Source organism: Amblyraja radiata, chromosome 13, assembly GCF_010909765.2.
Source record: "Amblyraja radiata isolate CabotCenter1 chromosome 13, sAmbRad1.1.pri, whole genome shotgun sequence".
In the NCBI taxonomy this organism is placed as follows: domain Eukaryota; kingdom Metazoa; phylum Chordata; class Chondrichthyes; order Rajiformes; family Rajidae; genus Amblyraja; species Amblyraja radiata.
The window spans coordinates 49493308-49505827 of NC_045968.1; the positions used below are offsets into that span (position 1 = coordinate 49493308).

The 12520-nt window shown below is 37.7% G+C and overlaps 1 protein-coding gene across 18 annotated transcripts in view; it reads left to right on the forward strand.

Moving 5' to 3' along the window:
* dlg1 (discs large MAGUK scaffold protein 1) overlaps positions 1 to 12520 on the forward strand; it is a 356942-nt gene that overhangs the window by 318757 nt on the left and 25665 nt on the right. For 8 of the 18 annotated variants that reach the window (XM_033032030.1, XM_033032037.1, XM_033032029.1 and 5 more), the window contains 2 exons: positions 7903 to 7969; positions 12169 to 12268. In XM_033032030.1, the coding sequence (XP_032887921.1) occupies positions 7903 to 7969; positions 12169 to 12268 (167 nt within the window). The remainder of the gene's footprint in view (positions 1 to 7902; positions 7970 to 12168; positions 12269 to 12520) is intronic. The other 10 variants (XM_033032032.1, XM_033032039.1, XM_033032043.1 and 7 more) reach the window with 2 other exon arrangements.

Here is a 12520-nt window from a genome sequence, read left to right on the forward strand (position 1 = left end):
CTAAGTGGGACAGGCCCATAACTTCACCCATCTACCAATCTAATCCTTTCACCTGTATCCACCTATCACTTGCCAAGCTTTGTACTGTCCCCACCTTTCTTTTCCTGCTTTTTTTCCCCCTACTCCAGTCAGTGTGAATAAGGGTCCCAACCCGAAACATCGCCTGCCCATTCCTTCCAACGATGCTGCTTGACCCGCTGACTTTGCATTTTGTTTAAGATTCCAGCCTCTGCAATTCCTTGTGCCCCAGGTGGCGATGGGCAGTTAGTTCACGGTTCACTGGCGGCCTTCTGGGACCAATGAGCACTGCATAGGTTGAAGTGCATCCAGGTCAGAGAGAAATGCAGTGTAATCAAAAATTGTAGTGAGCATTGTAAGTAAATTAATTGTTTCAAAAAATCTGTAGAAACTCTTTCGGGAAGAACCGTCTAGATTTTGCATATATATTACAATTTATATTAAAATCACATTAACTATTTGTTTTAAGACTAAATTCATAAATGATAATGTGCTGTTTTTAAGTAATAGGATATCATCATTTGTGTTTTTTTATGAATCAAGTATATAGTGAAATACAGTATATAAAAAAGGGAGGGGTTTGAATGGCAGCTTCCCTCCTCTCTGCAGTGTGTTCACTGACATGCAGGGACATTATATAACAAGCATCTTCAATCAAATTTGAGATCTAGAATAGATGTATGATTGGGGTCAGCTTGGGGCACAGCTGTTTGTCTCACTACTCCCCCTTCCAGTTTAATGCATTATAGGAAGCAAAACTGTCACAGTGAAAATGACTGTTGATGTAAGTGTTCATTACGACAAGCAAGCTTTGTTGACCTAAATTTCACAATTTTAATTATAACAAGGTCATAGTCAAATATAACTTTTTTTTTGCTATAGAATAAAGCTTCAAAATGTGATTATTCAAGCACAATGGGAGTTTGAAACAAAAATTGCAAACGTTTCATCCCACCATCATCTTGTGAATTTTGTAATTGCATTGCTGGGTACCCAATATTGAAGAGGCTTGATTTGAATCGTTGGCTTTCAGTTCCCAGTAGTCAGCTGGACAATTTTGATGAGAATGCAGAATACGTAAAATAATGCATTTGCCTTCACATCATATCAATTTTTGCCATCTGTCTGCGATTCGTTCATTTCAGTCCAAACTTAGCAACAGACAGAATAAATGGAATATATAATGTCTTTTGAGAATAACTAATTTCCCAAAACCAATTATAAATCGGTGTCAAAATCCAGTGAAGACAAGCATTCTCCTCACTGATGTTGAATAGAATGTGAAACAGCACATTCAGCATTCATAACCACAGGTTTAACTTTGTAAGTATGCAGATTCTAAGAGTCAAACTAATCTAAAGAGTTGAACGGATACTAATTATAATTAGACTATTAGAATTGAAAATGTGGAGTTGTGCTGAAATCGTTAAGGAATTAATAGAATGTTCCTTTGGTGCCTATACATTTTGGACTTTGCCCAAAAGCATTGCTTTAGTTAGGAAATGTACCAGACAAGATTATTTTAAGGTTGGATGTTCTTTGTAGCACATTTGCAACACTCTGAACCAGATGACCTTGAGTTCAAAATCCACCTCAGGTGAAATATATGTAACATCAACATTGCTTCAGTGCAGTTTTGTGGGAGTACTTCACAGCACGATCACTGCATTATGCTAAGATGAAGTATGTATGCTTTATCACTTGAATGTAAAAGGTGCCATGGCATTATTGGAAGTAGTGCATTCTCTGTGTACTGGCTAATATTTCTCCATAAACTAACATGGCTAGACTAGAGTATTATAATCATGTCCTGCCTGGCCCAGCATTTTCCCTTCTCCAAAATAATCTTAACTAATCTGTGTAACCATGTCTGATGAAGCACTAAATACTGCAGATGCTGGAATCTGGAGCAGAAAACAAGCTGCTGGCAGAACTCGGCAAGTCAGGCAGCATCTGTAGAGGGAAATGAACATTTGACATCAGGGTTTGTTTTTATCTCCATCTATTATTCCTGCATTTGCCAAATTACATAGCTCCCTATTAAATAAAACCTGTTCAATGGTTTCCATCGCTTCACTCCATCCATATTTCTGGAACTAACCCCTTTAATTGTAGTCTCCTTAAATTGCCAGTATTCCAACCTGACTATGTCTGCTTCACCACCCACTCCCCTCACTGTCCCAACAAAGATCAGCTTATCTGAATGTATCATTTGATTTGACCTCAAATTTTATGTCTTTATACGCGCAGGATTATTTTTCTTACATTTCCAGATGAATAACAGAATGTTGTATCCTGGGCTTTGTCAGTAAGAGAGCATTTATCACATTATTTATTACAACTGTAATTAGTTGTGGAAAGTACAAAAAGCTCTGGTCACTTTAATTTCATCCCCAGTACCAGGGCTATATTCTTGACCTTGTCGTCAGCATGCCTCAGTAGTCAGCATAAAATAAAGTGTCCCAAATACTTTGTGTTACATCTTTTTAGCATCAGCCTCCACAAAGCATGAAGCTTCTCAATACTGCTGACACTCTTTTGGCATCTCCCCTTTACATTAAACTTTTAGTGAGCAGCCCTATCTACAATCTGCCATCCAATCAACCAGCTGTGCCTTCTACTGTAGTGGCAATGCAGAATCACGAGCGAAATTGGGTGAGCATTGGGGGTGTAGAGGATTATGTAAAACCACGTCATTTAAGGCATTTGTGGCTGAAATATCCCGAGCTACCTTAACTGGAAGAATAATTGGCAGTTGAAGGTATATGTGAGAAATAGGTTTTGAAGCAGCTTTTTAAAAACATAATGGTCATATTGAGGCAGGACTCAAGGCTGTCCAGCCAAGAATGAGGCGGGAGACGAAGATTGTCCAGCCAGTAAATCTTTAATGTTAACTAACAATACAGCTCCCTACTACTCCCCTAGGCACGGGCGTTCCCGACCTTAAATAACCCCCAGGGGAGCCCTGTGACCTGCACCTCCCGTCACCAAGACACGTGATTCCCCCCTCCAGAGGCGAGGGTTTGCACCTCGTGTGGCTTGCCACCAGGGACCGCCACAACATTAACTAAATGTCTGGCTTAAAGGAAATATTGAAATGATATGGAGTCTAAGGCCAAGAAATGTATGATTTCATTTTATGATCGTTTTCTTTAAAAAAAAAGGATTGCTAAACATCTCCCCCTCCCCCCCCATCTTAAGCTTGATTCTGTCTCCACCTACAAACCTCTACTCTCATTCCACAACATGCACGTCATATATTATGCTATGCAAATCCAAGGGGCTCATATCTAAAACTCCATGGATCCATTTAACTTTTCAGGAACAGTACAATTTCTAGCTCTGTGTGGCATCCAATAGTATTGATAGTAAATACAGGAGCAGTATAAGGAAATAACTGTCCAACAATAGCACTTTTTTAATTGAACAGGCATATCACAGTGCACATTGAAAGCTATAGAGTATGATGGGCAAGGAAAAGTACACAGATGCATCTCACTTGTCCCTTGCTGTGATCCATTAAATAACTGTAAGCGGGCTTTGATCGATTATGGATGTGAAATAGTATTCACCACCTCCATTTAAAAAGTTTAAATGAATAGAACACTGTGTATATAAGTATTTTGAAGGCTTTTCTTGCTAGACAGTTCTGGTGATACATCCACCGGAAAACTTGATTTCAGGTGGATGCATAGCTCTTGATATCAATATTTAGCAAGACTTGCTTGTTTCTAAGTTTCTGCTGATAGTCTATCTGGTACTAAATGTAGCGAGAATGAGTTGTTAACGTGGATTTATTTAAACTTAATATCTATTACTGATAGTAGTTATCTTAATTGCATGAACCTTTGATCAACCTTGGATGGAAATTACCTACTTAGGCCCTCTGCTGCAGAGTTCCTGTGTCTTCATTAATTAGCGGCAAAGACAAAGTATCTTTCACCCAGTTCAATGTCGTTACTTGCTATTTAACACTGTCCTTGCAAAACAAAATGTTAGCATTTGACCATCAAGGTCATGTCTGGATTGTGGATTAACTTTAAAAATAGAAATTCATGAAAAAAATGCTCTGAGGCAGCATTCTTTGGTGGTTGTGTGTGTTGGGTAACATTGGAGTTAAGCTTCCAGACTTTTGGTTTGGAGAAGATGAAGTGCTGGAGTAACTTGGTGGGTCAGGCAGCATCTCTGGAGAACATGGAAAGGTGACATTTTGGGTCAGTACTCTACTTCAGACTGTTGGGGGGTGGGTGGGAAACTGGAAGAGAGCAGGGGCAGGACAAAACTTGGCATATAATTGGTGAATCATGTGGGGGGGGGGGGCAGATTGACAGGTGGTTGATTAGACAAAGGACAGAGATGATAAGACAGAAAGTGAGACAAAAGAATTGAAGAATTATGAAGCTAGAGAAAGGAATGTAGATGGGAAGGACAGGGAAGGGGAAAATAGGTGTGAGCCCAGGTGCAGCACGGGAAACTGGGAAAATAATGGGTGGAGGTGGGGGGGGGGGTGGGTTGAGGGAAGAAGGGGAAGGGAGTTTTAGTCATTAGCTAAATTTGGAGAATGTGATGTTCATACCATTGAGTTGTAAGCTCACATTGTGTCTTTTTACAACCCAAGCAACTACAGTTCCTTATTTCTACATTTTGGTCTGGAGATGTGAGTTTGAGTCTTAGTATGGCAGCTGAGGAATATAAACTGAATTAAATATATTTGTAAGAAAAAGCCAGTGTCAGTGATGGTGACCTTTTGAAAATACTGAATAATGGATGACATTTCATCAGGCTTCCCAATAAGTTCATTGGTCATAGGAGCAGAATTAGGCCATTCGACCCATTGAGTTTACTCCATCGTTCAATCATTGATGATTTATCTTTTCCTTTCAACCGCATTGTTTTTGACACCCTTACTAATCAAGAACCTGTCAATCTCTGCTTTAAAAATACCCAATGACTTGGCCTCCACTCCCATCAGTGGCAATAAATTCCACAGAGTCACCACCCTCTGACAATATACATTTATCCTAATTTCCTTTCTAAAGGTATGTCCTTTTAATCTGAGACTGTGCCCTCTGGTCCTAGATTCTCCAACTAGTGAAAACATTCCCTCAACATCCACTCGATCCAGGTCGTTCACTGTTTGTTTAAATGAGGTCCCCCTCATCCTTCTAAATATCAGCGAGTACAGGCCCAGTGCCTTCAAACACTCGTCCTACATTAACCCTATCATCCCCGGGATCATTCTTTAATGATGTAGAGGTACACAAATCAGCTACCCTTACCTGATCCTGTATACTTGTGAATCCGGAGTTAGCAGTGCTGTTAATGTTTAAAATTCTTAATGGAACTTTAAGTTTACTTAAGGACAAATGAAGACCTTGAATTTGCAACTTTGACATCCTCGCTGCAATCACTCATGAGCAATTACACTTCCATTGTCCCGTGCCTGTGAGAGGAACTTGAATACAAAGAGGCAGCATAATTCTCCACGATGACGTCTTGTTCTGCAACCAGTTCTAAGACACGTATCCTGTTGTGTGTTTGGATTGGTGAAGTGGAACAATTGCCAATTTCCACACTGCTGATAGAACCAAAGTGGCAATGTTTTATCCTGATTTAGTTGCTATCAAAGTTCTCATAAATATTTCTGAAATTTAGCGTTCCAGACTCAAAAAGAAGCCTTTTATATCATAAGCAATTAGCACAATTTTAAAATGCCTTAAGATAGTAATACTTAAACTGAATCTTTCACATTTCTTGTACATTGAAGTCAATGATGGAGAACTCCCATTCAGTGTAGCTCACTCAAGCATATTTCTTGTTAAGTGGTTTGAAATTGTTGCAACTTCATGTTCGCATATCAAACTTCACATGCCCGAGAAAATTCTAGAAATACCATTTACTAGCCAGTGATTCATGGAATGGCCCCTGAATTCCATCCATCGCGTCTCTCCAATAAACTGCCAGCGATACGTGTGTGCTGTGTGTTAAAATGTTTTTTAAGTGAAAGTCAAAATCAAAATTAAGTGAAAATCAAGATTCATATGATTTCCTCAAACTGACAAAAAAAAACACAATTTGGGCATTTGGTGTGTTCCTTTCTTTTCCATCGGGCTGAACTGGTCCAGGAGATTACTCTCATTCTACTGCACAAATCATGTTCAGCCAGAAACATTTCCAGAAACTTTACATGGAATTCAGTCAAGTACCTTCAGCCACATGAACCAGCATTCTTGTTCTATTCTCTGGGAGAAGAACCACTGACATCTAATCCAGAACTGATCTTGTACAATGTAAATTTAATTAATTATGCTCAACTAGATAGGTTGTTTTCGTGGGGAAAAAATTCTAATGCCTAGGTTCAAACTGATGGACATTGTTGGATCACTTAATAAGCAAAGGGAATGATAAGATATGGTTGCAACGTAAGAACATTTTGTACTAATGGAATCTAGAGTTCAACTATTTCACCATTACAATTTTAAGTTTTTCACATGAGACAAAGGACAAGGTATTCACTTTCTGTTCATGGACAAAAATGAAATATTGAAGTAAAATGCTATCATCTTAATTGAACTGCAGCATAGGTGAATGAAGTCAAATGACCCTCCTCTGCTACTTTGTGTATTAAAATCAATCCATTTACTGGTAATATAAGTTGCATCTATAATGGACTAGCTACAAGCAACCAGGAAATTGTTTTCTGGTAACCATCCAATATGTCTTTTTGAAGTAGAACCAAGTAAATTGAAACATTGCTTTCAAACGAGGGTATCTGTTCCTCCTTTTGGATCTAGAATGCAGGAGCAGGACATCATGTCAGAATATCAACCCATAACTAGTTGGCTATGCACATTCTGATTGCATCACTACTTGAAAATGTGACTGTACTGGCATGAACGAAGAGGAGATTTACAAGAACGTTGACAGGATGGAGAATTATATTTACAAAGAGAGCATGGTATAGCTGTGATTGTTTCCTTCGGAGTAGAGGAGACTGAAGAAAGATTTTTGAGACAAATGAAAATTGTAGGTGATAAGGAGTGACTAACTGGGAGATATAGATTTAAACTCATTAGTGAAAGAATTGGAGAGGACTGGAAGAAAATGTTTTCTTTATTCAAATGATTGGGATCGAGAGTTCATTGGCTGAAAGGGTGGTGGAAGCAGAAACATTTGTCAGGCTTTGTAAGGTACCTGTATAAAGAGCCATACCCTACCACATTATAGACCAAAAGCTGGAGGGTGAGATTGGCTTTCAATCCATTATGATATGATGGGTCAAATAGCTTCCATTTGTGCAGTAAATTTCTAACATTTTGCTTCTATTTTAATTTCTGACCGGGTTTCCCAAAGATGGAAACTATCCTGGTCAGAACAAAGGAACATAGACAAACTTGCAACCTCTGCCATTTACTGTTGTGGATCAAGACAGAGAGCCCTACTGTGAATGCCACCCTGTGAGCCAGATTTTACATTGCCCAACGATACCTCCTCACAGAGGCAAGGTTTTGTTAGAGAATTGGATGTAAATGTCAGGAACTGAGCTAATCATAACATCTCATGCAATCCCAAAGTTATCTTCCATTTTTATATAGCACCATGTTTCTCATATTTAAACAAAGTAATAAATGAATCAAATGTTGGTGCCTGTGCTAGTTTGTACATGTTGGCTTTAGGTAACACAGTCCTAAGGATGTTCGTCGGTAAGTAGGTTAATTTTTTTGTGCTTCCCTTGACAGTGTTGATGGTGAAATGCTGCTGGCTTGAATATGTTCATTGGTGAAAACTAGGGCTTCAATTTAAAATGTATTAGCAGATTTGCAGTTAAATCGCTTTAGTTTCATTCTAATTATTTTGCTTTCTTTATTTTGCTGTCTCGGAAAGGGTTGAAAAGAAAGAACGGGCCAGGTTAAAGACTGTGAAATTCAATTCAAAATCAAGAGATAAAGGGGTAAGTATATGTGAGGCAGAGGGGGGTTTACAATTTGCATTTCTTTGTGTCCGTAATGTACATCATTACAAGGACATGAATGTCTTTATTGTAAACACTTAATGTGTGAAAGACATTCTAAAAATATCTCAAGGGCATAGAACTGTTTCACTTTGTAGACTGAACTGGGAAGGTCAGGCTCTGAAAATCACATAATTAATTTTTATTATTTCTTAAAATTTGATAAGTAAATCCATTTTATTTAAAACCATGCGTATCACAATTGAAGACTTAGAGGAATTAAATTCTGACCGTCACACAGTCATGCAATTATTTTGTGACATAAGTGATGAAGTTATTAAATTAAAAAGTTGAATAGCTTAGTGTATTTTTGATTAAAGACGCTATGTAACTGGACATAATGTTGAACCCCAGCATAAATCCTGAGCGCATTCTGTGTAATTGCCTCGCACTTTAAGTGTGGAGTTGCTTCTCTGATCCTATAACTGGGTCTTTCATGGATTCAGTAGAAAAGTACCTAATTACTCAGCTGCAAAAGGAATTAGTGTTGAATCGGACCAAGGTCCTGTAATCGTCGTGGTACCATGATCTTGTGATTGAAAGAACATTGAGGATAATGGCTGAGCTACTGATCACCCCACTGCTGGGGGCAGCAAGTTACTCTACATATACTGCAATCAAACAATCTTTCAGCAGCTTTCACAAATTGTAAATGTGGAGAAACATCAGAAACCATTCAACAAATGTATGGGGTTTTTTTTTGTTGCAAAACTGCTTAGCATTTTCCCATTGAATCAAGGATGCCACTCAAGAATGTAAATGGGCCTCCAAATTACATCTGATTATCCCAATCAAATTCAAAACCGTTCATTCCAAAAACCTGGTGCTCAATTATTCAAGGCTAATATAACCTTCTGTGGGATATTTATTTAAATGGAAAGGTATTCTGTGTCAAGACTTTCACTGCCGACTGCTCAGTGATAATTCCACTGAAGGAAGACTGACGCAATCAGGTTGTGTCGGATTGAAGGGCAAAAATAGTATAGAGGGTTAACCAATTGAATAGCACATAAATAATTACTGTACATGATTCATAATACAATCCTAGGTCATGTAAATAAAGAGGAACTGGTGTTAGGTAAAATGTGCACTGTTTGAGACCATTTTTGTAATTATTGTCAAGCCAAGAAACTCTTTCCAAAACGGCTGTTGCACTTTGTTCCAATAATGCTACCTCCAGCCATGTCCATTAGCCACATGCATATTTAGCAGTTGTGCAAAACACTGTCTTCACACCCAGTTCTGTCAGCAAACATGATGACAGCAAGGGTTGTCTTCAGCTATCCCATCATTGCTCTCAGTCCCCATCACAGAGGCAACATTTATTTCCTGCTGAACCATATTTGTTACAGCTTTCAACTGTTTCTCTCCCTCTTCCCTTGTTGTTCTAATACCACAGCAATCACTTCACCATCCTTTACATGCAAAAAAAGTTTTATATTTACATTTCAAGTCAAATCGAGTTTATTGTCATATGCACGAGTACGGTGAGGTACAAATACATTGCTTGCTTCTAGCAAGATTATAGGCACATAGACAGACAGCACATGACAATTTGAAATGATTTATATATTTCACCCTTCACGCACTAAATGTGTCTTGCTCCAAGAATAAACTGAGAGAATAAATCTATAAGAGCTATTCTTTTAATGGGCATCAGCAAAGATGCCCTCATAGTTGGGCATTAATGAATAGTATCTGATGTTTTTATCTAATGTTCTGAGCGCACTGCTTGCTTGCAGAATTTAAATAGTAAATCTAAATTATATCTTCCAAAACTGACATACATTCGCATCTTTAAAAGGGAATTATGGTTGTGCGTATGATTTGAAAAGGGGATTTTATGGGCTGCGAGATGGAAGTTCTCTTTAAAATAGAAACATATATTTTGTACCACTGATAGTTATAGCTGTCAAGTGCATTTTTTGGGGGCCAACATTCACAGAGTGGAACGTCTGGATTGTGATTGCACATTGGCAATAAGTTATCATCTAACATTTGATGCATTTTTTCTACTCTTTGTAGAAACACCTGCAGATGGAAAAGATCACCTATCAGGAATATCTTAAAACACATAACTTTGCCACACTTTAGTTCCAATATGCTTCATGCCTCAGATTCGAAATTCCATTATCACATTTAGTTTTATTTGCCGTGATAGTGAGAACATGTAGAAAAATCCATGGACTTTTTTTTTCTGCTTGAGCAGAATGAATGTAAGCATTAGGAGTCATGGGTTTATTTATATGCTGACCAACAGAGGTTCAACAATAGCTCTCCTAATATATCATGGCAGCATTGCTATTTCTTTCAGTGGTACTTTTTGAATAGGGAAATGGAGAGACTTTGAGAGAGTGGAAAGTCATGAGGGGTAGTTGTGGATGTTGCTACTTGAAATAAAGTTTAGTCCTGAATCAACATCAAAAAGTAATAAATTACTAAAATTATGGTTTTGATTCATAAACATTGACTTGTTAGTTTTTTATTATCAACGTGTGCTACTTTGAACTGCTTAATTATAAATATCCAGGAATGAATAAAAGATTAACTGCATGCTTCCACTTGCTATGAAATTTTAAAAAGTTTGTTATGACTGTTTTCTATGCTAACATTAGAAACTATGTTTTGTTGCTCTTTACACGTCTATTTATGGTTGGAACAATTGTGTACTAATGTGCACAGAAACATGCATGTGTTGTATTGCAAGAGGATTGCCATAAGGAACAATACGCTTGCCATTGATAAAGATTGCTTCACTTGGAGCTGTTTTACCAAATCATATTCAAATTCTGTCATGGCTTTGTCAGATGCCAAGCTGTACCACGCTATGCATGCACTCTTATCTAAAATAAAAACTTGCTATAGAGTTCAAAATCCAATTTCTCTTGTTTTAGGTGTACTCATTGGTGAGAAATCTAATACAACTTTACAGCTAATCTGATTAGTTTTCTCTTGCGATTTTGGTTTGATAATTTTGGAGTTTAATTTTACCATTCTATTTCACTGGGTGCCATTTTCATGAATCCTGTCCAAATGAAAAAAATATTTTAATATAAAAATACAAATCTTAGCCGATGAGGGTCAAATGTAGTGTTTCTTGTTATACGACTAAGATACAACTGGTGGAAAATCACCAACACAATTATTGTAACTGAATCCAATTAATTTGGTTCTTGACTTTTTTCACATAACCACTAATGCAAAGTTCTTTAGAGAAGACATTCTCCACATAAAGTTCCCATCCATATTTTCAGTAATTTCTTGTCTTAGTTTCCTGTATCGAGAGCTGTCTCTCTTGTTATTCCACACAGTTGTTCTCACGTTTTTTTTTTGTTTGCATCCTGCTTCCTGATACCAGCTGGCTCCTTCAGATACTTAAATTAGTGTCTATTTACCTGTAGTTCTTCTAATGTTTCTTCAAATGATGCATGATAAATCTGGGAATGAGATTTGTTTTTAATATTTTTATTTGTTCAATGTTTGAAATTTTACCATATGGAATAAATCTGCCTAAAAATTCTTGAGAAATTGGATTTTTATTAGATTGGTGCACCTTGACTTTGACATTACTAGATTGGCTGTGAATTTTCATAATGAAACTCTTGCTGAAATTTGACAATGATATTAAAGTTTATTAATCAAGACTTCAAATGTTCGTAAGACAGCATGTGAACAACCACATCTTGCCCTAAATCCTTGTTTCACAACCTTCAATATCAAGATCTATCCATTTGCGTTAAATTGTTTGTCTTGGTCCAAGAAAATTAGCCTTCCTTGACCAGTTACTTTTAGTTAGATCATCTCAGTTGCAAAACATGATTCCGTTTATCTTGTTGAAGTGATTTAAGGCCAGCAAAGATTGCAGCTGTCATCCTTTTTTTTCAATAAAAATTGCTAAATGTCCCAGAATATTCTAAGGATAGCTCATTACAGTATTTCTCGTTCTGTAGGAAATTTGTTCCAGGAATACAATACAAACGACGACAGGTCATTTTTTTTGGATCTATCTAATAGTATAACAATATTTTAAAATATTGCAAGGGATTGTGCCCCAAGTCAGTTTCCATGCGTTTCTGGGGTCGGGCATTAATCACGTGGACATCAGACACCCCTTTTTTGCCACTCCTTCTCTTCCTCAGCAGTCATTCAATGACAAGCGTAAAAAGAACATCTTTTCCCGAAAATTCCCCTTCTACAAGAGCAAGGAGCAGAGTGAGCAGGAAACCAGTGATCATGAACGTAAGTAGCTGCAAACGGACACACCTGTAGAGAAGGTCAATCTCCAAGTAGGGACCTTTGCTATGTTACCATGGCAATGTGTTTTTGCTGAATACAGCTGGTATCCTCCCCACCTTTCATTAAAGAAATTGTGCATCTGTGTGAAATTGGCTGTTTCCACTTGTGTTAATATAACTGTATGCCAAGATTTTACGGTTAACTTCTGGGTTGGGGAGCCTCTAAACCAGTTATGTTCGCGTAAACAGTCTGTCA